The following is a 26,501-nucleotide window of genomic DNA, read 5'->3' on the forward strand; positions in this document are numbered from 1 at the left end:
TGTTTGGTAAGAAATTTGCACAATTCTTACTGGTGTGAGCCTTGGCAAGTTGCATTCGCTTATCTTCCAGCACCTCACATATGAAGGGATACTTCACATCCACATGTTTTGTTTTCACATACAACATCAGGTTCTTTGTCAATTGTATAGCACTCTGACTATCATAATGTTACACATGCATGATCCCGAAGTCTCCGGGTCTCCCACTAGACGAGCAAGTGTAGCTTCGAGCAAAAATACTCTTGAAAGCTTGCCAAGTCCTTGGAGAATGAGGCTTGGTAGCTATAGAACTCCACCATTCCATAGCATTGTCTTTGAGAAAAGCAACAACACCTTTTGTGTAGTGGCTTTGCACAATCGAAAGGTTCTATTTGGCTGGTACAGCTTACAGTCAACCTCCTAGGTGGACACGTCATGTGACACATCCAGCCCTATGTGTCCGTGGACAAGCTACAGCATGATCAGGGTTCAGTCAGTCCAGTCAATCTAGATTTAGAAGTGATCTGGCACTTTTGTGAGTCTATTCGTAGACCATGCATGCCCAGTCACTTAGTATAGATGCATATCCTCTAGTTGCACACAGCATGACCATCAGTATTCCCTTCAGAATCCATCAGATTCAGTCAGGGGAATTTTCCAGTGCATTTAGCCTATTTTCCCTATTTTTGGTATTTTCACTTATTATTTTTAAGTGACTTTCCAACAAAAGTAGGTAGAGCAATTTTGCTAAGTTAATATATAAGCAAACCCAAGTTAGCACTAAATGGTAGAAGAGGCAGCAAAAACACATGCTCAACAGGCACCTTCTCAGCAGAACCCCGGCAAAACCCTCCAAGTGACCTAGCGTTTTTGGATCAGACCACCGCAGATCAGCCAGCGTTTTGCATTTGCAGAGCCACGGCGACAAGACCATAGCAGATCAGCCTAGCGTTTTTGCATCTGCAGAATCCCGTTGACAGAAACTTCATTTTCAGCCCTAGCGTTTTTGCATCTGCCAGCAACCTCAGCGTTTTGCAGATCTATCGCGACAGAATCAGCCCTAGGACCAACGTTTTCAGTTTTCAGCAGTTAGACATCGCAGATCGAGTCCCGAACCTCGCACATCTCACCTTCCCGCAGCAGTTCCTCGCCGCACGGTCAGTTTCCGCAAGGTTTACAGTTTCAGCCCGGAAAACGCAGATTTCAGCATCTGCGTTTTCAGCGCGTCGTCGTCGCATCGTCGCCATCGACATCGTCACCGACATAGAGTCAGAATTCAGCAGATACAAGATTTGCAGATTTCAGCCCATAGCGTTTTTGGACAGCAGTAGAAAGATTGCAGATTTCAGCCCTTAGGTCGACTTCGTCATTCCCGTCGTCATCGTCGACATAGCCTAGACTTGCATCAGTCTCATGCATACCATTTGTACCAGATTGTGCAATCATAAGTAGACCACTCTCGCCGACGAGAGTGGGGCCTTCGGAGGAGGGTTTTTACAACGTCTCTGGTGTCGTATCTCTCTTCTCTCTATCTCTCAATCTCATTCACTTGCACGCACAGTGTCCATTCAGTTTGTTTGTGATCATAGCACTTTCCACTAAGAACGGAAGGCTCTCCCTTCCATAAGAACTAAAAGGAACCTTGAGCACAGTTCGGAGCACTCATCTTGAGCAAAGCGCAAACAATCATTCCGCTGCACCTAACATTGGTATCAGAGCTTTGGCAGTGTTCTGTATCACTCAAGGAAAGAATCACAAGAATTTTTTTTGCTTGTTGAGGTCGCACGAACCCAAGTTCGCTTGGGCATGTCGATTCCTAATCGTGTTTTGTTGAAGAGTGTCAGGAATCCCAAGAAAGAAGAGCTTGTCCAACCTCCCCTTGTGTCTCTTTTCACTCATTGAGAGAGGACCGTGCACTTAGCGGCCGGCCAATCGACGTGAGGTGGGAAAAAGCAACCTTGGTGTGAGCGCAAGGCCGCCAAGGGGTGCGCCCGCAGAAAGGAGTAGAACTCGGGTGAAGAAAAGATCCTTCTCAAACACGATTTGCAAGCGAAAGAAAACCTCAAGAACTCAAGACCCCCAAGAACCCAAGTTCCTCGTGAACTTCAGAACCCAAGACCACAAGAACCCACGATTGCAGAATGCAGAATGGTCATCACCCGAAGCGGAATGGATACTTCACATACAGGTGATGAGCATGAGAGAGGCAAAGAAGAATTTTCCCAACCAGGAGGTTTCTTCGACCCTTCCCCATCTACGACAAGGATTGCGCTAACTCTTATGGAGGAGTTGGACCAAGAAAGAAAAGCAGAAATAGAGCGTGAACACAAAGAAAGAATGGCAGCCATAGAGCGTAACTACACAGAAAGAATGGCAGCCATAGATCGCGAGAACAAAGCAATAAGGCAAGAGATATTGCGACTCTTTTCTCGAATGCAGGCACAGATGCAACAGGATCGGGAAAAGGAGACTCTCTCAGTCTCTTCTTCTCCAAAGCATGACACACAGGATTTGCATGATTGTGTGAAGCATGATGATGATTTGATTGACAATGACTTGCATGATGATTTGAATGACAATGATAAGCATGATGATTTGAATGATATTGCTAAGCACGATGATTTGGAAGACAATGACAAGCATGATGATTTGCATGATTAAGATGTGATTTCTCACAAGCATGATGAGTTGCATAAAGAAGATGTGATTGTTCACAAGGATGATGTGTTAGTGGATGCTTTTTCTAGCGGAGCTAACCTTGTTGTAGATTTGATCAATCACGAAGAACCGATCTTGGCTTTCGAGTCGAGGTCCACAGAACCCCCTCGAAGCAATCTTGGCGCTCGAGGCTTGGTCCAAAGAACCCTCACAAGAAGTACTATGTGTTCGCATGATTGATACGCACGCATTGTTTGAATGTTTCATTCGTGATCGTTTTCTGTATTTTAATCAGCATCGTTATGTGATCCCTTTTCCTAGGCATGACATATTGTATGTTGAACACGTTTCTCTCATGGATGAGCACGAATGTATGCGGATTTTTCATGAAAAGCTGAAAAGTATGTATGTAAGGAAGTCACATTCCAATGTCTCTTCCTTGGCATGACATAGTTTCTGAACGAGCACATGAAAGTGTGAGCACCAAGCATGGGCATTTCCATTGTGTTTTGCCACAGTTGATTGCTTTAGATCAAAGGATGATAAGATTCAATCTCATTGTTTGCATGTATGTGATGAACGGTTTGGCACTCCGTCTATTTGTTCATCTACATTGCATGCACAGTCTTTGAGAAAGACAAGATTTTTTTCACTCACTTTACATGGAATAGGTATGTTCATGGTTTTGTGTTGGAAATGGTTTCAGGAAATTTCAGCCATGGAGATTCTTGAAGAAGAAAGAAGCATGACTCTCGACGAAGTTGAAGCATTGAAGGAGCCACAGAAGACTTTGTGTTGCTTTCGACGCGGCCCAAAGAAGCAAGCGTTGCAGACCTTTATGAAGTTCAACTACCGCACGACCCACACATCAGAGTGGGCCGGCGAAGAGTCCCTTCCAGGATTCTGGATGCTATTGGCGATCTCCCTCGACGCCATTAAGTTCGGTACCAGTACCTCACTTTGAAAAGGAGGGGATGTTACGTGACACATCCAGCCCTATGTGTTCGTGGACAAGCTACAGCATGATCAAGGTTCAGTCAGTCCAGTCAGTCTAGATTTAGAAGTGATCTGGCACTTTTGTGAGTCTATTCGTAGACAGTGCATGCCCAGTCACTTAGTACAGATGCATATCCTCTGGTTGCACACAGCATGATCATCAGTATTCCCTTCAGAATCCATCAGATTCAGTCAGGGAATTTTCCAGTGCATTTAGCCTATTTTCCCTATTTTTGATATTTTCACTTATTATTTTTAAGTGACTTTCCAACAAAAGTAGGTAGGGCAATTTTGCTAAGTTAATATATAAGCAAACCCAAGTTAGCACTAAATGGCAGAAGAGGCAGCAGGAGCACATGCTCAACAGGCACCTTCTCAGTAGAACCCAAGCAAAACCCTCCAAGTGACTAGCGTTTTTGCTCCCAAGCGTTTTTGGATCAGACCACCACAGATCAGCCAGCGTTTTGTATTTGCAGAGCCACGGCGACAAGACCACAACAGATCAGCCTAGCGTTTTTGCATCTGCAGAATCCCGACGACAGAAACTCCATTTTCAATCCTGACGTTTTTGCATCTGCCAGCAACCTCAACGTTTTGCAGATCTATCGCGACAGAATCAACCCTAGGACCAGCGTTTTCAGTTTTCAGCAGTTAGACATCGCAGATCAAGTCCCAAACCTCGCAGATCTCACCTTCCCGCAGCAGTTCCTCGCCACACGGTCAGTTTCTGCAAGGTTTACAGTTTCATCCCGGAAAACACAGATTTTTTCAGTACGTCGTCGTCGCATCGTCGCCATCAACATCGTCACCGACATAGAGTCAGAATTCAGCAGATACAAGATTTGCAGATTTCAGCCCATAGCGTTTTTGGACAGCAGTAGAAAGATTGCAGATTTCAGCCCTTAGGTCGGCTTCGTCATCCCCGTCGTCGTCGTCGACATAGCCTAGACTTGCATCAGTCTCATGCATACCATTTGTACCAGATTGTGCAATCATAAGTAGACCACTCTCGCCGACGAAAGTGGGGCCTTCGGAGGAGGGTTTTTACAACGTCTTTGGTGTCGTATCTCTCTTCTCTCTATCTCTCAGTCTCATTCACTTGCACGCACAGTGTCCATTCACTTTGTTTGTGATCATAGCACTTTCCACTAAGAACGGAAGGCTCTCCCTTCCATAAGAACTAAAAGGAACCTTGAGCACAGTTCGGAGCACTCATCTTGAGCAAAGCGCAAACAATCATTCCGCTGCACCTAACAACACATAATGTAGAGCCAAAATTTTGATAAATTGTACCTTATTCTCCGAGAACCATGTAAATGAGCTTGTGTAAGTTGATTCCAAAGCTACAGACTTCTGAGATATAACGTCTATTATGTACTCAAGGTCCAAAGTAGTCGGCGACCATTTTGAAGCCCTAGGTTTAAAAGCCAAAAGCTATAGTTTGACATGAAAATTCTCTAGATAACAAAACTTTAAATACGCACTAGGTCACTCACCACCTAAGGATCATTCCCCGGCAACAACACCAATGTTAGCAGGTCGCTGCGACCAACGTCCAGGGCATAGCTTTCTAGCACTAACATACTCATGTCAATACTCAAGGAAGTGACTCGGATGGGGCACGGAGACTCTTTGAGGGTGTCAGCTTCAAGAAGTGAACCTAACAAGCAAATGTATTAGTCTCTATGAGCAAATCACCAACTCACTGATCGGAAAATCTACCTATGTCCTATCTCACCGCTCTATATCATCACGCCATTTCAATGACGAAATGGACTCGGATAGCCACGGCACGTTAAGGGAAGCTATATTAGGTCTAAGGAGACGAGTCTACAAAGTCTGACAACATTCTAACAAGGTATCAAAATCATAATCCATCATTTACCAGGTCATAAAAACTGCAACATAACTATTTAAACAGGTAGCCCTAAGTTCTAATAACACTCTCCTATAGTCAAAACGTCATAAAACAATGATTTAAGCACTTAAAACTGAAGATTAGATGCAAAGTAACAAATCACGACACAACTTGAAATGCTGACACTTGAATAAAAGAGCAAGAGAAGAGAAACACAATGCAATTTTCGGAATTCAAAATAGATTACCCAATCATGAGATATGTTGATTACAAATTTGAGCTGAGTAGCTGCTCGACTGTACGTACAACAGAGCTCCTTTCCTTTATCCAAAAGAATGTCTAAGTCCAATAGATGTATGTGTGAATGAGGTAACCCCAACGAAATTTTGCGACGAAGAAGGCTATGAAATAGCACCCTTCCAAATGGTGAGTGTTATCATGGAATCAGGGTCAGAAACCGAGCACTTGGATATACAGAAAACTATTGAGAATAAACGCATAGTTTACGAGATTTCCATTAGGGATTTGAATGGTGGCTGTAGGTTAAAGAAATATTATTTGCCACTAGCCACTGAAATGTTGGAGAAGATCCACGAAACAGCTGAAAGGAAGAAACAAGCCAAGGCTAATAAAGTAAAAACTCAGATAAAGCAAAGTTGAGGATTTTAAAGCGCAAAGAACGCAGAAACAACATGCAAATTCTGCCACAACCGAAAATAGCACCTCCTTAAATCGAAGCAATTCAAGTAGAGAAAAATTGGCTTGGAGGTATGGATGTACGCATCAAAATCCAGCTTCCAATTGGATCAACAAAGCGAGCACTTGTGGTTTCGGTATTTCTTTATATTGCTTGAACTTAGTACAATGTTAGTGCTCCACGCTCTGCACCTTCACCCGGAAGCGTGCAAGAGAATTTAAAGGCCCTTGGCTCATATTTAAAGGCCCTTGGCCTATGAAAAACAATTTACATGAAAAGCATCAAAAAAAGCATCTGGCCTCCCAAAAGCAGCCAGCACAATTTTAAGGAATTCCGTACAGCCTACCACGTATCATCCACCAGCGTGAAACGTGAAATTCCGTACACCTGCCACCTCAGCATGTCAGTGCAAATTGTGGGGCATCCGTACAACTGCCACGTCAACACTTTTTACGCCAAGAAATAGTGTGTGCGTAGGTCCTGCTTTATTTGAAGTATCTTTAGGTCCCTTGGGCCCCATCACATGGGGTCCCATAAGTTGGTGGGAACTCCTCTTTAGAAATAAGCCACTCGCAAGACTTTGCAAGTTGGTAAAACTTTTTATACTGCTTCTGCTTCTTCTGTTGCTTCTAGGGTTTAGGCCCCACGGTCGGGATCTGTAGGTTGGCTCCGTTCTTTAGTGGCTTGACACGTCAACAGTTTGTGACATGATACATCTTGAAAGAAGGTAATCCTCCGCGATTACCGTATATCTGCAAAAGAACTCAAGTTAGCTCAAAAATCTCCAAGGGACAATCAGTTTTCTCAATCCAAATTGGAGCTCTTAAAATCTTGGGTCATTGGCAGATCGAAGCTCTTGATATTCCGGCGTAGTAAAATTAGCCATCACACCCAGACCGCACTGATCTCTGACAGGTGTCTTGATGCACTAAAATTACATACCCAAGCAATCTCATTCAATAAAGAATATTCATTGGTTGGCACATCACAATGCAACACAAATGCTCACAAGACATACAAACATTAAGCCGCCGACGATGAACACTCCCCTCGCAAATAACCATCCACGTCCAGGCCATGAGCTGTTCAACGACTACCTCCCCTCATCACTCCTCCCGCAAATAACCTGGAAAGGTCCGGGCCATGAGATATAGAAGCCTTTTACGACCAAACGCCCCCCAGACCGCAACCTGCGTCGTTCGAAGGTGTTGAGAGTAACCACTACTCAGACTTATTAATACCCACCCCGTAAATAACCACAAGGGTCCGGGCCATGAGTAACGATAACAATACTCCCCCCGTAAATAACCACAAGGATCCGGGCCATCAGTAATAACAACACTTTTCAAACATTCAATACTCCCCCCGCAAATAACCACAATGGTCCGGGCCATGAGTATGTGTAAGCATTCTCAAACATCATTTCTCACTACTCCACCCCAGAGTAAATCACCAAGCATTGAAACCAGTATTAAACCAGAGTCGAACAATTCAAATCGGCACCAAGACAGATTTAAAATAGATACCATCCATTTCAAACAAATTTCAAACAAGATCACCAAACAATTTCTCAAACAAAGTTTAAACTTAAAAGGCTATCTCGACATCAGTCGAGCTCGAAAAGACGACTAGCTTTCCACCTTGAAACCTGCACCAAAATTAGGGTTAGATTTATTTCATAAGGTTGTAGTTGACTACGGCATGGTCCATAAACTCTTGAACAATGGAAATAAGCCTCGACAGATAGTGTTCCTGTGGCCGTGATGGTAGCCCCCCAACATAGCAATCACATTGGACCTTTAAGGTTATCAGCTCAAGAAGAAACACCTGCTAAGAGCTCACACTCTAGCTCCAAAGCTACCTCTTTTCTTCAGCAGCTACACATTGAGCATCCTCATTCCCTTTCCATGGCGGCCCGCTAAGCCTCTTGTTGTAGCATCATCTCCATCATAGACTTTACCAAAGCCTCCATAGGATTTGATGCAATCCATGGCGTAGATGGAGACAAAGGAGGATCTGGAAATGGTCCTCCTGGTGTAGAGACTTCTTCTTCTCCAACTCCACTTCCATCATCTTCATGCAATTTCTGGTGATGACCATGCACTGAGTACTGGGGTACTTGGTTCTTGGTACTTGGTGTACTTGGGGTTCTTGGTACTTGGTGTACTTGGAGTTCTTGGTACTTCGTATTGCTTGCAATCTGCGTTGAAGAAGGCTTTTCTCTTACCCAAGTTCAACTCCTTCCTGCAGGTGCACCCCTTGGCAGCCTCGCGCTCACACCAAGGTTGCTTTTTCCCACCTCACATCGATTGGCATGCCGCAATGTGCAAGGTCCGCTCTCCATGAGCGGAAAGAGGAATGAGGGGAGGCTAGACAAGCCCTTCTTTTCTTGGTTACCTGTCACTCTTCAAAAACACAGATCAAAGAGATCAACACGCCCAAGTGGTCTTGGGTTACGTGAATCGTAAACAAGCAAAGAATGTTTCTGTTTTTTGCCGTTTTTTTATGGCTTAATGGCCCTTAAGACAGAGCGATGAAGATGGGAGCGCGACCGATGCGCGATGGATAAAGGGTGGAGTGGCTAATAAGTCCCGGGCAGGGCCACGAAGATTCTTTCAAAGAAAAAATCTGAGAGAGATTCTTTAGGGTCTTTTCTTGAGTGATGATACCGAACACTACCAAAGAGCTCTGATACCAATGTAATGTGCAACCGTAGTGATTGATGGTGAATGCTCAGGATGAGTGCTCAGTGCCTACTCAAGGTTCCTTTTACTGAACGAGAGAGTTCCTTTTACTTCCTGAGAGATGTGCAGAGACGAGAGAGAAGAGAGAATGATACTGTGAATGAAGGTTCTATGAGTGATAGAGAGAGAGAGAGAGAGAGAGAGAGAGAGGATGATACTGTGAATGAAGGTTCTGTGAGTGATAGAGAGAGAGAGAGAGAGTTGAAACCAAATGGGGTCCCAGGACCCCCTCCAAGGGCCCCCCTCTCTTTCGCTAGAGAGGTAGTTCAAGCCTGGGGTTCAAGCGGAGGGGGGCTAGCAGCAAGTTCGTGGTCGGCGACGGCAGGGGCCATAGCGACAACCTGGCACTCAGAGTGGTCCCCAAGACCCTGCCCAACAGCAGTGGGTTCCCACAGGGAACCGATTCGACCCTCTTCAGCAGGACGAGGTCCCTGCTCCAGCCTCACCCTCAACAATCCCTCCTCCCCCCAAGTTCCCCCCCTCTTCCACCCCCCTTCCTCCTTCTCCCTCTCCCTCTCCATCTCGCCCTCCTCTCTTTGCTGCTTCCCCTCTCCCCCATCTCCTCCCGCTCCAGTCCCGCAACCATCCCAAGGGGCACGGCCTTCCTCAGCTGCTAGGAGATCTCTTAGCAGCGCTTTTGCCACGAGTCGCTTTGCGAGAGAGGGACAACCTTTCTTGCGACCCCCTCTTTTGGTGCAGACGTCCCCCTTTGCAACAGTTCCTCGTGGTCTGACGAGCTTCGACATTCGTCGTCGTTGGGATTTCTTTGCCTACAACTTTACACTTTTTCTCGGCAACACCTCACCAGACCTTGAGGCAGCCTGCTTCAGAGTTCGTGTATTGTTCCTTGCAGCTAGGGGGATAGAGGCCTTGGACTCAGCTATAGATTCAGTGTTGGAGTGGCTGCAGACACAGGCCCGACACTTCTCTCATCACATGGGAGACCTAGGGGTTACAGACTTGCTTCAGACTCTATGGCCGTTGGCCAAGTTTTCTGTGACACCTCCAGACGTAGCAGGATGTAGACACATTGTGGTTCACTTCTTTGCTGACACGCAAAGCTCGCCATGTTATCTACACATACATGAGGACTCCTAGACAGAGGAGGTTGCTTTGCGCACGGCTCGTTCTACTTGAGCTTCGGCTAGACACTCTTTGCAGTCACGCCTATCTCGAGGACGATCGGATGCAGATTAGTCCCCATCCAAGCCTGCCTCGAAGATAGCACGGTTAGCTGCTGTTGCAGCTTCAGTTCTCTCTTGCTCCCCATGAGGATCGTCTCATGGAACGTACAGGATTAGGTGGGCCCCAGTTTCAGCGTCAGAGGAGCCGACTGCGTCAGGAGCTTCAGCGATGCCTTGTGGGAGGAGAGATCGACCTTCTTATGCTACAGGAGCATCATCTATGTGAGAGCTGCATTAGACATTGTGGTCAGCTTTTGCGTGGACGATATGAGACTTTTTGGTCAACTAGCTGCATTTGGACCTGGAGGCATAGTTACCCGAAACGCGGAACGGGAACGACGACGAGATCCCCGCGGAACGGGGGAACGGCTAGGGGTCCGGAATGGGAACGGCGCGGAACGGGAGGTATAAAAAACACCCAAATAGTGCATTTTTTAGCTCCTTGTGTTCAAATACAAGGAGTATTAGAGTGCTTTGACTCTAATACTCACAAAAAACTCGTTTTGAAGACCATTCAACCTTGCTATGACTAGATGATGAGAGAGAGAGAGAGAGAGAGAGTGAGAGGGAGAGACTCGAGAGCGTGAGAGGGAGAGGTAGAGATTTGAGAGAGTGGGAGGGAGAGGAAGAGAGCTTGAAGGCTTGAAGCCTTGAGCCTTGAGAGAGTGAGTCTTGAGAGGAAGAGATCTTGAGAGTGTGAGAGGGAGAGAGCTTGAGCCTTGAGGATTAGCTTGTGGAGAGAAAGGGGGAGGGGGGTGCATTTTATGAGTCCTTGAGGCCTTGCACACTTCAAAAAGAAGCCCAAACATTTACTTCAATTTTTTCAATTTTTGCCAAATTTGTTTGTAGCCGTTGGCCGTTCCAGGGGCATTCCGGAATGTTTCTGGGTCGTTCCGGAACGGCCGTTCCGGTTTGCACTGGCCACTCGGAACGTTAGACGTTCCGGGACGTTTCGGAACGTTCGCAAAGGGAACTGCCCCCCGGAACGCCGGAACGGGGGCTAGGGGGCGTTCCCCGGTAACTCTGCCTGGAGGCATCAAGGGCGGGGTATGTATGACTATTGCGGATTCTTTGCAACAGGCCATTGTGGACAGAGGGATTATTGTGCCAGGCAGGGCTCGATGGATCGCTATGCAGGTTCAGGGTTGCCTTGTGGGCTTCCTGAACATCTATGCGCCCAATGTGGCGAGTGCACGTGCAGAGTTTTGGTCTCAGATTGTTCAGTCTCTGCCGCACGCAAAGCAATGGTGCATTGGGGGTGACTTCAACATGTTGGAGGACCCCTCTGGCAGGATTGGTGGTAGCCATACTACTGTGCATGGAGCTAAGTTGGCAGCTTGGGAGAGGTTTAGTATGACTGCGGGTTTCACATGTGTGGAAGCATTCTAGCTTTGTGAGGCCTTCTCTCGTTCGGACCATAGAGTGGGAGGAGTGAATCTATCTCGGATAGATCGCTTCTACACTAGTGACCACTTCTGTGACTTGGGTGGGACTATTGGCATTCTGGCTGGGACTTCCTTTTCGACCCATGCACCAGTGATCCTCACAGTGACTGATAGGCAAAGGAGGGGGAGCACGATGCTTCACATCTCTGAGAGGGTCTTGCTGGACTCTGCGCTTAGAGAGCGAGTGGTGGCTCTTTGGAGAGAGAGCTTAGATATGAAGGATTTTCCTGCTAACGGAGTGGCCTCAAGACTTGCTCAGCTTAGTCGTCTCTTTCTTCAGGAGTCTTCGGATCGCCTGGCTGCAGCGAGAGAGGAGGAGCAGCATCTCTGACAGGGCATTGCTTCCTTGCAGAGGATGCAAGAGCAGCATCCAGACAGTCCTTGGTTGGAGGAGCAGTTGCAGCAGACTCGCCAAGAGCTTGTCGGCACAAAGGAGAGGCGCCATGAGTTTGCTTTCCATCGGCAGGCATCTCAGTGGACTCATCAGGTGGGTGACAGAGTGACAGGAGCTTTCTTTGAGGCAGTGGGACCCCGGCATACGCATGCCAGGGTCAGTCAATTGAGGAGGCCCGACAGGTCAGTTGCTCTTGAGCCAGAGGACATGCGTGCAATTGCTACTAACTTCTACCGTGATCTATTGTTTGCAGAGCCTCAATCAGAGAGTCAGGATGCATGCAGAGAGCAGGTGTGGGCAGAGATGCCTTGTCTTGTGACTGAGAAGATGCGCCAGAGGCTTGAGCTCCCTCTTCAGCGAGATGAGCTACACGCGGCTCTTAGAGCACTCCCCCGTGGTAGCTGTCCAAGTGAGGATGGTTTGACTCCCAGCTTTTTCTTGGAGTACTGGGACTTGCTTGGCTCAGATCTCTGTAGAGCTTTTCAATACATCCTGCACACAGGAGAGATGCCAGACAGCATGAGTGGGGGTGTGATTTACCTCATTCCCAAGGAGGGTGGCTCCTTGGATGAGATTCGACAGTGGCGACCCATCACCATCCTCAACTCATCCTACAAAATTCTCGCCAAGGCTCTGAGTTTGAGGATTCAGCCACTTCTAGAGAGCATTATACAAAGAACACAGACACGTTTTGTCAAGGAGCGTAGTATCCTTGACAACATCTTTACTTTTTGGGAGGCTTCTGCCCTCGCGCGGCTCCATGGTGAGGATCTGGTGATACTTCTTCTCGATTTTGAGAAGGCCTACGATAGAGTTGACTGGGACTTTTTGGAGGGCACTCTACCCGGGATGGGCTTCTCAGATGCTTGGATCAGAGGTGTGTCAGCTTTGTACAAACGGGCACACAGTCAGGTACTTTTGTCAGGAGGTAGAGGTGATCGTTTCATGCTCACGTTCGGTCACACAGGGCTGCCCTCTTGCCCCCTTCCTCTTTTTGTTCTATGTTGAGGCGATGAGCAGGTTCTTGGTTTCACAACAGGTTGGTTTACGTGGCTTAGCGCTCCCTATTCCGGGCGATGAGCTATTGGATGCTGAGTTTGCAAACGACTCAGCCTTGTACTTGGATGGCCAGGAGGCCAACCTTCGCAGGTGTGAGTAGGCTCTTGAGACTTTTTGTTGTGCATCAGGTGCACTGATCAATTGGAGAAAGACAGTGGCTTTCTCGTTGGTAGTGCTCCTATGTCTGATTGGATGCCAGGTGAGGGTTTCAGATGGATTCTCCCAGGGACTGCAGTTCGATACTTGGGCTGTCAGGTTTGCCTGGACTTGTCTCCCGAGCAGCAGATTCTCCCCTCCTTCTGTCCATCAGGAGGAAGCTGTTACATTGAAGCTCCGCACTGCTTTCTCTGGCAGGCAAAGTTATAGTGGCCAACCAGGTGTTGTTGGCTACTATGCGGTACATCACTTCTTGTTGGGTCTTTTCGCGAGTTCTTGCATCAGCCAAGTAGAGAGGCTGTTCAGAAACTTCCTTTGGTCAGGGCGTGACTCTCAGATAGCCCGGGCCAAAGTGGCATGGCAGGTCATCATTCTTCCTTGTTCTCAGGAAGAGTTGGGGATCATAGACCCAACACAACAGAGCAGAGCCCTTCTAGGGAAGTTCATCGTCAGAGGACTTCTTCCAGGAGAGGAGCCCTGGAAGGAGTTCTTGCTGCAACGGCTTAGTGCTAGAGTGCCTCACGCTGGACTCTGGAGGCCCCTGGCAACCTTCGACCAAATGGATTTTCACAGAGATGAGCAGAGTTGGCTTAAGCAGGAGACTGGAGGACCGCTTCGCTGTGAGTCTGCTCCGATCTGGGGAGCAACTGCGGAGAGGCCTGGAGCAGCGTCAGCCTACTTGCACGGAGGAGCACCTGAGACAGCCCCTTGTTTGGAACCCCATGGTTAGCACTCAAAGAGGCCACTTGGTTGGGAGTCGGCCTCATGTTTCCTAGGGTCCCATGGCAGAGGGTCCAACACGCACTTTAGGTGACTGGCTACAGTTTTCAAGCTTGTCAGAGGAGCTCTCAGGGCATCCAGTTATACAGGGCATGAGAGGGGTGCAGAGCATGTCTCGGGACATCTCAAAGGCAGTACCAGCTGAGTGGCTCACACCTCTTGAGTAAGCAGTGCCCAGATGGATGGGAGCCTTCACGCGACTGGAGGTTCTCATCTCAATTCGGGCTTGCTCAGAGACGATACCCTCCCTGTTTTTCGAGCTACAGGGTGAGGGACGCTTACACCGAGTTTCAGTAGAGGCCCCTCAGGTGGCAGAGTGTTGTTTTCATAGGATCCGAGTGATGGGCATTTGCGGGTGGATTTGTGTCATAGATCCTGACCCAGCAGCTCTTGAGACTGGCCACTGGAGACTGTGGGCTTGGGAGAGTTGTCCATTGGCACGAGTACACTGGGATCCTAGAGAGTGGCTTTGGAGGGACCCTTTCTCCTCAACAGACCATCCAAGTGTCCCTTTCTTTCAGTACACTGTTTGACTGGGACGTCACATACTGGCAGCACAGAGACAGGCTCGTCCTGCTGCTGCAGCAGCTCATTGACGGGAGGAGGGTCTCACAGCTGAGTTCTTGGCAGCTTTTTGGGAGAGGTTGAATGGGATCCGCAACTACGACGAGGCTATGGGCTGATCTACTGTCGCCGATGTTGGGCGATGGGCTGAAAACTGAAAACGTTGCTTGATCTGAGGGCTGAATCTGAAAACGCTGGTTGATCTATTGTCTTGGGCTCAAAATTGAAAACGCTGGCTGATCTGATGCTTGGGCTGAAAATCGCTAAGGTTGATCTCGTACTGCAGACTAATGGTGCAAAAACGCCATGGATGTTGATGGTACTACGGGTGGTACTGAGGGTACTGACTTATCCTGGAGAAGTAACCCCTAGGATCACTTATATAGGGAATTAAAGCCTAGGTCGAGCAATGTCAACAAAAACCCACAATATCTAAAAATGATGGTAAAATGTCACTTATTGATAAGTTGATGAACTACTAATAAGGGGTGATTCACATGCAATTAAATACCTAGGCTGAATACTAATGGAATTGTATGGGAACACTCCCCAATGCCTACATGTAGCAGACACTGGCTATGTTCATGTGCAATCAAAGGGTATGCAACTAATCTAAAGTGCCTGGACATGCACGTCCTGCGTACAGGCTCACGAGGGTGCCAGAACACTTCCTAGGCTGTTTTGAACCCTAGAAATAGGAGTTACAGCTTGTCATGCACGTGACATCCCCCCTTCTCAAGGTGAGGTATTGCTATCAAGTTGCATGGCTTCCGTGTAGTCTGCCAACAACTCCAGGGAATTTGCGAAGAAATTTTCGTCGGCCCACTCTGCTGCATGGGTGCCGCGATACTTGAACTTCAAAAAGGACTACAATGCTTGCTTCTTTGAGCCTCGCTACAACATGTGGCCGTTGGCCTATGCTACAACATGTTGGTGTGTACCATCTCCAATCTAGTCAACATCCAATCAGTAGGAAACCATGTGATAGCATGTGGGCTTAGGTGAATCACACAAGGAACCAAAAGTGTAGCCTTCAGCGGCTACATTGAGAGGTTAACCTTTACGCTTTGGGGAGATGCCTCTTGGCCCTTGAGAGGTGCACCTAGCCATTGTACTACCACTTGCACTAGCCTTGCTACTTCTATGTAAGTAGCCACATTTTGTACACACACCAAGAGTGTTGCTAGTTCATTTCATAATCAAGTTATGTCTATTGATTTTGCAATTTTTGCATTGTTTAATTGCTATCTCTAATCTCTCCTTATGAATGCCACTCTAATTATGCCACCCTAACCCTAACAATCCATGTCTCCGGTATGTAGCTGCCATAAGTTCTAGCTTAAGACCCTATTTCAGACTATTTGAACAGCTGATGTATGGAGAGTCAATGGGCATACTAAAAGGGTGGTAGATGGTCTATGTTGAGTCCATGCTCACTACTTCTCTATGTCATCTATAAGTACCGTGATTCTCCTGAGCGTGACAACTGAGTACATTCCTCATTTGCTTTGCTTGATGGTCATTACCGTGCTATCTTTAACATAGTGAATAATTGAGCAAATTGTGAACCTCCACCATAGAAATGCAGCAAACTCTGCATATGACGTCATGCAATACAGAAGGCTTGCTAACAGTAATGCCATGCAATACCGAAGGTGGCTGACCCAATAAAAAAGACGAGAACAGATGTAGATAGCATGATTTTAAAACAACATAAAGAAAACAGTCCAAACTACACAAGAATAGAGATAGTAGAATTTTTTCTGCTAATCAATATCGACATGTGAAAGGCTCGTATGTTTAGAAACACATATTCTATGTTCGCCCAAAACTTGCAAAACTTTTAACGAATATACTCACCAAGAACCAAACTTTTGATCATGATGAAGGTCTTTCTAGAACAACACAGTACGCTCAGCCTCCTTTTCTTCTCTGCAACATCATAAATTTGAGCACCCATAGAAATAAAGAAGCAAGGTAAAAATTGCAAACGTAAGTAGATGTACATGTGCACCAATGTCTGTGTTGCATATGTTGTGGGTTCAACGTGTGCATGTATCTGGGACGTTGCCTTTTCCTGCAATCCCTTCCTCCCCAGCCCTCTACACACTGATCGGGTGCAGCCTTTGTGCTGCCCCATCACCCCCAGTGTGTGCAATGGTTGGCTTCTTATCGCTGCGCTCGTCCCAGTCCGTTGTCAGTTCTTGTTCATGTGGGCTGGGGTGTGTGTGAGTGAGAGACAGTGATGCTCGCCCCGGTACTTCTCAGAAGCTCGCGCTGGTCTATTTTATAGTCCCTCGTTTTATTTTCCAGCGTGAGTGAATACTTATAAGGGAAAATTACCAAAATACCCTCTAATTTCTGAAAATTCCCAAAATACCCTTCAAATTTCAAAAATTCCCAATGTACCCCTCATATTTTGTCAAGAATTCCCAAAATGCCATTCAAATTTTCCAAAATTCCCCTAGTTGTGAGAGAAAATTTATCCAATGATAAAAAAATATGTAGCTTTTCATAAGAAGATTGATTGTCTATCAATACAAGATACTAAAACTAGAATTTGACATGGTTATGTAGGCTTTGGAGATGAATTGCTTCATTATTTTTAGACATAATTGTCTTTTTTTGGGAGGTAATTTGTGACAAATCACATGCTAAGTGCTAAACAACAGATCTCCATTGTCGAAAAAGAATAAAGATTAGGAAATCGTGAACAATCCAACTGAAATAGATAGAAGGGTATTTTGGGAAATTTTGAAATTTGAGGGGTATTTTGGGAATTTCCACAAAAAAGAGGGGTATTTTGGTAATTTTCCCTCCTTATAAACTAGTATGTGACCCGCGCGATGCTGCGGCCAAGAAGAAGATGCTACAATCTTGATAAATATCCTCTTCCCCCCGCCCCCCCCCCAAGGCGACATCCAAGTAGTCTCTATGTATGAGTGCTTCATTGTGAAGCTCATGAGATCAAAAATATTCTTGAGTGGTATTATGGTTTTCCATCGTCTATCATATTTATTTCAATCATTTAATCATTTGTAATGTAAAGTCAACTTATTATGACAATGAAAAGTGCAAAGACAATTGAACCACAACTAAAGTATGTGACCGAAAGTGGTACATAGCAGAAAATATTCCCATCAATGCCATTGAATCTCTTAAATCTATGGCGGAACTTTAGTTTTACTTACTCATTTATGCATACAAAGTAAGCTAAAAAAGCATTTGTAATGGTTGCAATTTACGAAAGCATCTGTAGCACAAATATAAAAATCTAAAAGAAAAGGAAACGCCTAATTTTGACATTCTCAATGTCTTTTTTGAAAACAAATAACTCCAGATGTGATGCCAATGGACCTGGAAACAACAAAATATGTAATTCATATTGACATTGTATATTCCATTAAAAATATCAAAACTATTAGAGAATGAATGAAACAGGCAGTGGCATACCATTATCATACAAAGGATGCCTTGGTGGAGTCGCAATTGGTGGCAGATAATGACTGTAACAATAGCCAAATTCCCTATACCTATCATACATTGTCCACCCTTCTTGCAAACGAAATCCCACAAACTCTATCGTCCACCATTCATTTGATTCTTCCACAAGGTTTACATCATATACGCCTTGTGGATGCACATCATAATGTTCAATGGACTCCTCCATGATTTCCAATGCAAAACGTTCCATAGGAGGAACTCTGCTACTTACAAATTTGAGACAAACTTCAATCATATACATATCATCATTGCACCCAAAGACCTACTAAAAATAATATAACATGCATTACCCTTGTCTGAAGTCATCTACAATGGTCATGGCAATCTCATGGGGTTTGGAAGGCGCTACCCAATTATTTGGGACTGTAGAAAGCATACCAATTCTACAAAAGTAATAAAATTTCTACCGTAAACCCAAAGACAAATGTTACAAGGAGATTCAAATAGTATAAAAAAATAACCTGGAATCTGTCGAGCTTCTGAGTACGTCATCTCGACCCTGAAGCTCTATTTACCCATTTTTGGACTTGGGATGGTCTAACTCGTCGATTGTCTACAAGTCTAACCATAGACTCTCCCAATTCTTCTCTTGCTTCAGGCCTTCTACTATGGCTAGGTTCTTCTTCAAAGGGATTGGTCGTTCTCTTGAAGATTGGTCCTTGAGAAGGCATGTCTGCCATCTCTGTGATCATTTCATCTCTTGTCACTCTAGAAGGGAATCTAGGTAGCTCCCCTTTTGGAATTCTCGTAGAAACACAAAGGTAGTACTTCACATTGTTTTGATGCAAATAATATCTAAACCAAAACCTAAAATATTAGGCTGAGTAAACTCTACACCTTTATGTCATGCACACAAAGCAACACGACCATAAAGCCAAACAAAAAAACAAGGTCATTACATTACTCTACCAACACAGTTCAACGCAATGTATGCTTTAGTACATCACACAAAAGTAAGTGTTTGAATTATTCATAGTAGCCAAGAATGAAGACACTTATATAGTACGGGCATCAGAAGCTCGAGCCATCTTTGTCATAAGCGCATTCATTCGGTTCAAGTGGACTTTGAGCCTTGTCACCTCTCCTTCAAGAGCACGAACTTGCTCCTTAAGTGCATCAATCTGAATTTGGCATTCCCTAACGGTCAAGTATGAGTTATGTACCGATTCAAATTGTTGTTGCTCTAGGCATACCAACATGTCAGACTGGTTCTGCTCAATGCGAGTCATTCCATCATCAAAATGATGTGTACATAAATCCACCTCATTCCAAAGTTGTACAAATTGTTGGCCATTGGTTTGTTGAGTCACATCCAAAAGAGCCTCTAAGTGCCTTTCAAATTCCAACCACCTACACTCAGCACGAGCAAAGAACTCCCGCATTGCTACCAAGAGTTGCTCAATCCCATCATGTACCATTGGATCAGCAGAAGAAAATCCAACAGTGCGTGTTGCAATTAGGGTTGCAAAGAAACACACACAGCTTGGAGAAGACGAAGGAAGCTCAAGGCACACAATAGAGAGTGTGTTACTTAGTGTGCAAATAGAAAGATAGATAGCCCTAGAGTGATGGGCGTATGTACAATGCTCGGGGGGAAAAACCTCCTAAAGAGGGAAAAAATGCCCCGACGGTCCTAGTGTGTTCACACACATCACTACCACATGTATATGGTAACAAATCCCCCCTGGAGTGATGCGGTGACGAGAGCTGGCACATGAGTAAAGGGAAGTGCCATGCCCTAAGGACAGGATCAGTCCACAAAGGGGAGTAAGCCCAAAGCTTTGCGGAAAGCTTCAAGCTTCTCACGAGACAATGCCTTTGTGAAAAGATATGCAAGGTTGTCCTGTGTTGGCACATAAGCCAAGCTGATCTCTCCTGCTGAGAGCCTCTCCCTGACATAGTGGTAATGCACCTCAATGTGCTTTGTGCAAGCATGAAAAACTGGGTTCCTCGCAACTGCCAATGCGCTCTGACTGTCATTGTAGATAGTGTTGGCAGTGTCCAGTCCAACACCCAAATCAGCCACCATAAGGCGTCTGAGCCATACACACTCAACCGTAGTTGTGAAGACTGCCCTGTACTCAGCCTCCCAACTCGAAGTGACCACAGTAGGTTGCTTCTTGCTCAACCATGATATACATGAACTGCCAAGCATGAAACAAAAACCACTTGTGGACACTCGCGTGTCAAAACAACCAGCCCAATCTGAGTCTGAAAAAGCATGTAAGTCTGGCGGAAATGATCCCCCCTTGGGATAAAACAAGCCAAGATGTAAAGTGCCACTAAGGTGGCGGAAAATTCTCTTGACAGCCTGCCAATGCTTAGACCCTGGGCTATGCATAAATCTGCTGACCTGTGAGACTGCAAACTGAATATCCGACCTCCTGTTGCATACATAAATGAGGCAGCCAATAGTAGTTTGGTAAAGAGTGACATCAGCAGGATCGCCAGCATCATGTAGACTCAACTTCAAACCTGTTTCCATGGGAGTGGCAATAGGTTTGCAATCCTCAAGTCCAAACTTACATAGCAATGTCTCTATGTAACTTTTCTGACACAAGGCAATACCACCATCACATTGCTTAAACTGTATACCCAAGTAATGATGCAATAGCCCCAAATCTTTCATCTTGAAAGTAGCATTCAAATCAGCCTTAAATTCAGCAATGTGTCGCTCATTTGGTCCAGTGATCATCAAATCATCAACATAAAGAACCACAATGAGAAGTACATCACCCTCACGCTTTACATACAATGTGCTTTCTGTTGGACTGTTACGAAAGCCTTGTTTGACCAAATGAGTGTCAGCTTTCTCATACCAAGCACGAGGAGATTGCTTCAACCCATACAAAGCCTTCTTACATCTGCACACTTTGTCCTCTTGTCCTTTTATGAAAAAACCGCGAGGCTGCGTTACATAAACTTCCTCAAATATGTCACCATTCAAGAAAGCAGTAACAATGTCTGATTGATGTACATCCCAACCAAAATGAGCTGCCAATGCACATAGAAAACGTACAGTAGTCATACGACAAGTGGGAGCAAAAGTCTCTTCATAATCTATGCCTTTTTGCTGTGCATAACCCTTTGCAACAAGTCGAGCCTTATGGCGATCGATCTCACCATCCGGCTTGCGTTTCAACTTGTAAACCCACTTCGTACCAATGGCCTTTTTGCCAGGAGGCAAATCATATAAAGTCCATGTGTCATTTTCTATAAGTGCATCATATTCTGATTGCATGGCAGCCATCCAATTTTCTGAATTCTGTGCTTCATCAAAAGACAGAGGCTCCTCAACATCATGTAAGCTAGACACAGTCAAAGCATAACAATCTGATGCATAAGATGCATGGCGAGAGCCTGAACGAGTATGACTAGACAAAGGTGCATCCAATTTACTGTCACGCAAAGTGTGCACCAACCATTTAAAAATACATTTGACAGCCTTATCATACAATTTTCTGCGCTGCACTTGTGGCACCAAAGCATATGCCAAACAACCAAAAACACGCATGTGCTCAATAGAAGGTTTTCTATCATGCCATGCTTCATATGGAGTAATAGACTGCAAAGCTTTCGTAGGACACCTGTTAAGTACATAAGTGGCACACATAATGGCCTCAAACCAAAAAGAATGCGGCAAAGCTTGACTTTTGACCATACATCGTGCCATTTCCGTCAGTGACCTGTTTTTCCTCTCAGCAACACCATTTTGCTGAGGTGTATAAGGCACTGTACATTGGTGTTTTATCCCACGACTAGCCAGAAATGCATTAAATTCATGAGACATATACTCCCCCCCTCGATCGGAACGGAGGGTGCCCATAGTACATTTCGAGACATTTTCAGCCATAGCCAGAAATTGTTTGAAGCACATAAAAACTTCGGACTTCGCTTTAAGCAGAAATACCCATCCATGCCTGGAGTAATCATCAATGAAAGTCACGAAGTACAGGTAATTGCCCAAGGATGGAGTTTGCACGGGCCCACAAACATCACTATGCACAAGCTGCAACCTGCATGTGGCCCGAACTGAACCATCCTTTGGAAATTTAGAACGCTGCATCTTACCCAAAATACAGCCTTCACAAACATGTTTGATAGGTGCTTCAAGAGGTGGCAAAGAAGCAACCATATCAGATTTCTTCAAACGCAGCAAACTGGCAAAATTCAGATGACCAAAACGTGCATGCCAAAGTTTTGCATCTGAAATAGACCTTGAATATGCAACAGCATTTGCAAAATTTTGTCCACACTTGTCATACAAAGTGAGCTTATACAGCCCACGGCACAAAAGCCCAGATGCAACAATTTCATCACCAAAACTGAGATCATGAACTTTACATCTGTCATCCACAAATTTGACTACAAGTCCAAGTCTAGCAAGTGCGGATATAGACAAGAGATTCTTCTTGATCCCAGGTACATAAAGTGCATCAAGAAGTGTGAAGGAACTGCCATTAGCAGCAGTGAGCACAATCTTTCCAACTCCCTGAACGGAACAAGAGGCGTTGTTGGCACAAGTGATTGAATTCCCATGAGGGAGAGACTCGAGAGAGGTAAACAATTCACGATGTGAGGTAATGTGCTTTGTAGCACCACTGTCGAAATACCACACATGTGAATCTGCAGCAAACTGACAAGCATGCATCATGGACAACAGGATTGTAAGTGCACTCTGCACTAAAAGCCCATTCTGCATCAACATCAGCAACACAATCTCCTTTCACAGAAGACTCAACAATGGCTGCATTTGTAGTGGAACCAGCATTTGCGGTGGAACCACCCTCTTTCTTCTTAGCCTCTTTGGCCTTCAACTTAGGACACGACTTGATCAAGTGATCATTGGCTTTACAATAATGGCAACGCATCTTCTTTTTGCCCTTATCACCAGAATTGCCAGACGAAGTACTACCAGTAGAAGCATTAGGAACAGAATTTTTGCCACTCGCAGCAGAACCATAAGAAGTGGTTGCATTACTGTTACCACCCTTTCTTTGAGAAGCAATAAAAGCCTGTTCAACTGCACGCTGCCTAGTCCTGTTTTTTCTAGAAAGTCACTCTTGCAACAGCAATGTGCATAATGCATCAAACTTGACAACTTCAGAATTTCCTTGGGTCATCAGTCTCCAAGTACTAGCAAAAGTCTGGTAGGAATCTGGTAAGGCATCAAGAACAGTCTGCACAAGGGAACTGTCTGAAATTACTTCACCTGCAGAAATAAGCTGCTCATTGATATCCTTGACACTAGCAAGGAAAGTGTCCATATCATCTTCCTCATGCATAATCTTCGACTCCAGCTCTTTACGCAGCAAAGCAATTTTAGCCTCTTTGCAACTTGCATAAAGACCTGCTAAAATATCCCAAGCCTGTTTTGCAGATTTTGCTGAACGAATGTGAGGAACAATGGTGCGCTTCACAGACAACGCAATCAATGCATGAGCCTGCGCATCCTTAACATCCCAATGAGCTTGTTCTGCCATAGGCAAAACAACTCTAACAGCTGCAATCCTTGCAGCAAGACCTGCAACATCCTCAACATCGCCTACATCCTCAGAACCAAGACGTACATCAATGCCCTGCACAATGTTCCAGACACCCTTTGACAGAAGAACATGTTGCATCATATAAGCCCACATAGGGTAGTTGTCCCCATCCAACCTGTCCTCAACAACAAACATCTTGAACACATCTGTGTTGTTGTTGTCATCCATGGTAAATGCTGCACCTGATGTGAAAACTGCCCGAAAATAGGAGAATTGGAGCGGGAACAACCTATGCTATATAGCACAAACCGTAGAAGACTATAAGGCACCTGTTATGCAAAAAACGGCACAGACAGAAATTCTGCACAAAAAGACGAAATAGCCTGTGTAGTACTGCCTGTAGTGGAAACGAAGGCCGAAATGAGCCCAAATCAAAATTCTGAGCAAACCAAGCTCTTTGAGCTTACCCAAAATTTTTGTCGACCTATGAACGCTCACCAAAGCTCACTGAAATCGGAGAAAGTGAGCAGACATGTGTTGGAGCAGCTGGCGACTAAGCCCGGGAGGACGTGACCTGCTCTGATACCAATTGTTGGAATTAGGGTTGCAGAGAAACACACACAGCTTGGAGAAGACGAAGGATGCTCAAGGCACACAATAGAGAGTGTGTTACTTAGTGTGCAAATAGAAAGATAGATAGCCCTAGAGTGATGGGCGTATGTACAATGCTCGAGGGGAAAAACCTCCTAAAGAGGGAAAAAATGCCCCGGTCCTAGTGTGTTCACACACATCACTACCACGTGTATATGGTAACAGTGCGAGCACTTTTCTTTGCTGCTCGAACATTGGAAATCCTTGGAGGAGTGGCCTCAATTCCATCGGATCCAATCTCGACGATGACGTTGATATTAGTGTTTTCCATAATTGTACCATTAAACATCACATCACAATGCATACAAAAGGTAAACTATGTTTTAACTACCAGAAAGGGAGTAAACCAATGTATAATATATGCTCAAAACCCAACATTTCATCATGCCAAAAGAAGCGTATACTACACAATGTCCAAGGTGCTCAAGTATAGCAAGAGTACGTGGAAATACTTTATAGTCTACCATATACGTCTTCGCAATGTACATGGTTTTCTCTCTGCCTTAGTGTGTATTACCCTCTCTCTCTCTCTCTCTCTCTCTCTCTCTCTCTCTCTCTCTCTCCCCCCCCCCCCCCCCCCCCCAATAGCGATATACTTCTCTACAAGATTGAGGATCAATGCATAAAATTGACATTCTTAAAAAACAATGCCTACAGTAGGAACAAAATATTCTGTATGTAGAGAACTAACGTCTTCCAAAAAAAGACTCACTACACAGACAGCTAGAAAAGTCACAATAAACATGAAGACCTTAATAAATGTATCAAGATATCTAAAGAAATGTTTAATGACCACGGTTGAGTTCTTGATATAAGTGACAAAGAAACAAACTCATTGAGGGACACTATTGTACCACAAAAATAATCTATGAAGCAAAATTAAGGCAGCTCGCTTCATCATGTAATTGACAATTGTCTTGAAAGTTTCTCCATCCCTAGATTAAGGACCATTTTATCATCCCAAGGTTGATTATCTCCTGAACAAAACAATGAAAGTAGTAAAAAAAGAAAGATTTTTTTCACACAACGCAATCAAAGCACCAAACTCTAACACTTTGTACGCACCAGTTATTCTAGCCATGTATGGCAATGCTAAGTGTGCAAGTTGTTTAGGCAAGTAAATTTGGTAGATGAGCTCAGAAAATCTGGAACTTTGAAGGTATTCCCAATCATTGGAAATGGAGTATCCTTCGTACGTCGCAAACCACGAAACATCATCTCTCCTTGGAGGAGACACACTCCTTCCTAATTGAGTACACACCGTACTCAATGTCGGATGAATATGCCAAAATATGCAACATGAAAGCATCGATTGATGGAAGTTTCCTACGATTCATAACACATTAGAATGGATCAAAACCATTTAGCCAATTCGTACTTTCATGTGCACACACCTCATCTTATAGTGTTTGCGAATGGTCTTGACAATTTTTGCGTGTGACAAAGGTGCACACCAAAAATGTGGCTCTGCTAAAGGAACAAAGAAGACATCAAGGTTCAAAAATGAATACAATAAACATCACACAATGACTTAATGGACAAAAACATACCAGGATATGTAGCATTCTCTATGTTTATATCAAAGGATACCTCAGAGATGTACTTGTATTGATCCATGACCTATACAACAAAGCGAAACCAAAAAAAAAAAGGCAATGAGAAGATGTGATGGAACACTCACATAACAGAGTATGATATGCCATGGGGAGAAAAGATAAAGTAATTCACAACATACAATTGGAACACAAAATAGACAACAATGAGGAGAAGGAATGGAGCCTTCACATGGCATTGTTCAATATCTCTTTGTATACAATGTTCGTTGTTAATGCATTTCTGCCATTTGCATCAAAGTTCCCCAAGAAAATCTTCACTCTAGTAGTTGAACGTGCACGTGAGAGTGCAACATATAATTATCCATGAGTGAAGACTGGATAGTAAAGACCCACCAATGAAATGCTTTGGCCCTGTGACTTATTTATTGTCATGCAAAAAGCCAATCTAACTGGAAACTGTCTCCGTCTAAGAACAAATGGCAAATATGTACCAGAGTAAACAAACATATTCGAGGGATAAAAACCCTGGATGCATACCTGTGATAACTTCTGCCTCTAAGACCCTTCCTTGAAATCCCTTGCACACCAATCGTGTCCCATTGCATAGACCCCGAATTGGATCAAGGTTTCGTAGCAGAATTATGGGTGCATTCATCTTTAACTCCAAGCAATGTGTTGGGAATCCACCACCCAAGGTGAGACTATTCAAAAACTCCACGGAGTATAAGGACACATGTTGCGTGGAGTTTCTCATCATAGAGTCAGCGCTAAAGTATGTCACAACATTACC

General features: G+C 44.9%; 1 protein-coding gene across 2 annotated transcripts in view; it reads right to left on the bottom strand.

The window, feature by feature from the left end:
* CPSF73-II (cleavage and polyadenylation specificity factor 73 kDa subunit-II) overlaps positions 1–16,807 on the bottom strand; it is a 94,555-nt gene extending 77,748 nt beyond the window's left edge. Inside the window, exons 1-2 of one of the 2 annotated variants that reach the window (XM_086516227.1) lie at positions 16,529–16,807; positions 16,375–16,446 (exon numbers count right to left, since the gene is read on the bottom strand). In XM_086516227.1, coding sequence (XP_086372353.1) covers positions 16,375–16,396 — 22 coding nt within the window. In that variant the 5' untranslated portion in view covers positions 16,397–16,446; positions 16,529–16,807. Of the gene's footprint in view, positions 1–16,374; positions 16,447–16,520 lie in introns of both variants that reach the window. The other variant, XM_086516226.1, reaches the window with a different exon arrangement.
* Between the last annotated feature and the right edge of the window lie 9,694 nt (positions 16,808–26,501).

Source organism: Adiantum capillus-veneris, chromosome 7 (genome assembly GCF_014529385.1).
Source record: "Adiantum capillus-veneris isolate H3 chromosome 7, ASM1452938v2, whole genome shotgun sequence".
NCBI classification, from domain to species: domain Eukaryota; kingdom Viridiplantae; phylum Streptophyta; class Polypodiopsida; order Polypodiales; family Pteridaceae; genus Adiantum; species Adiantum capillus-veneris.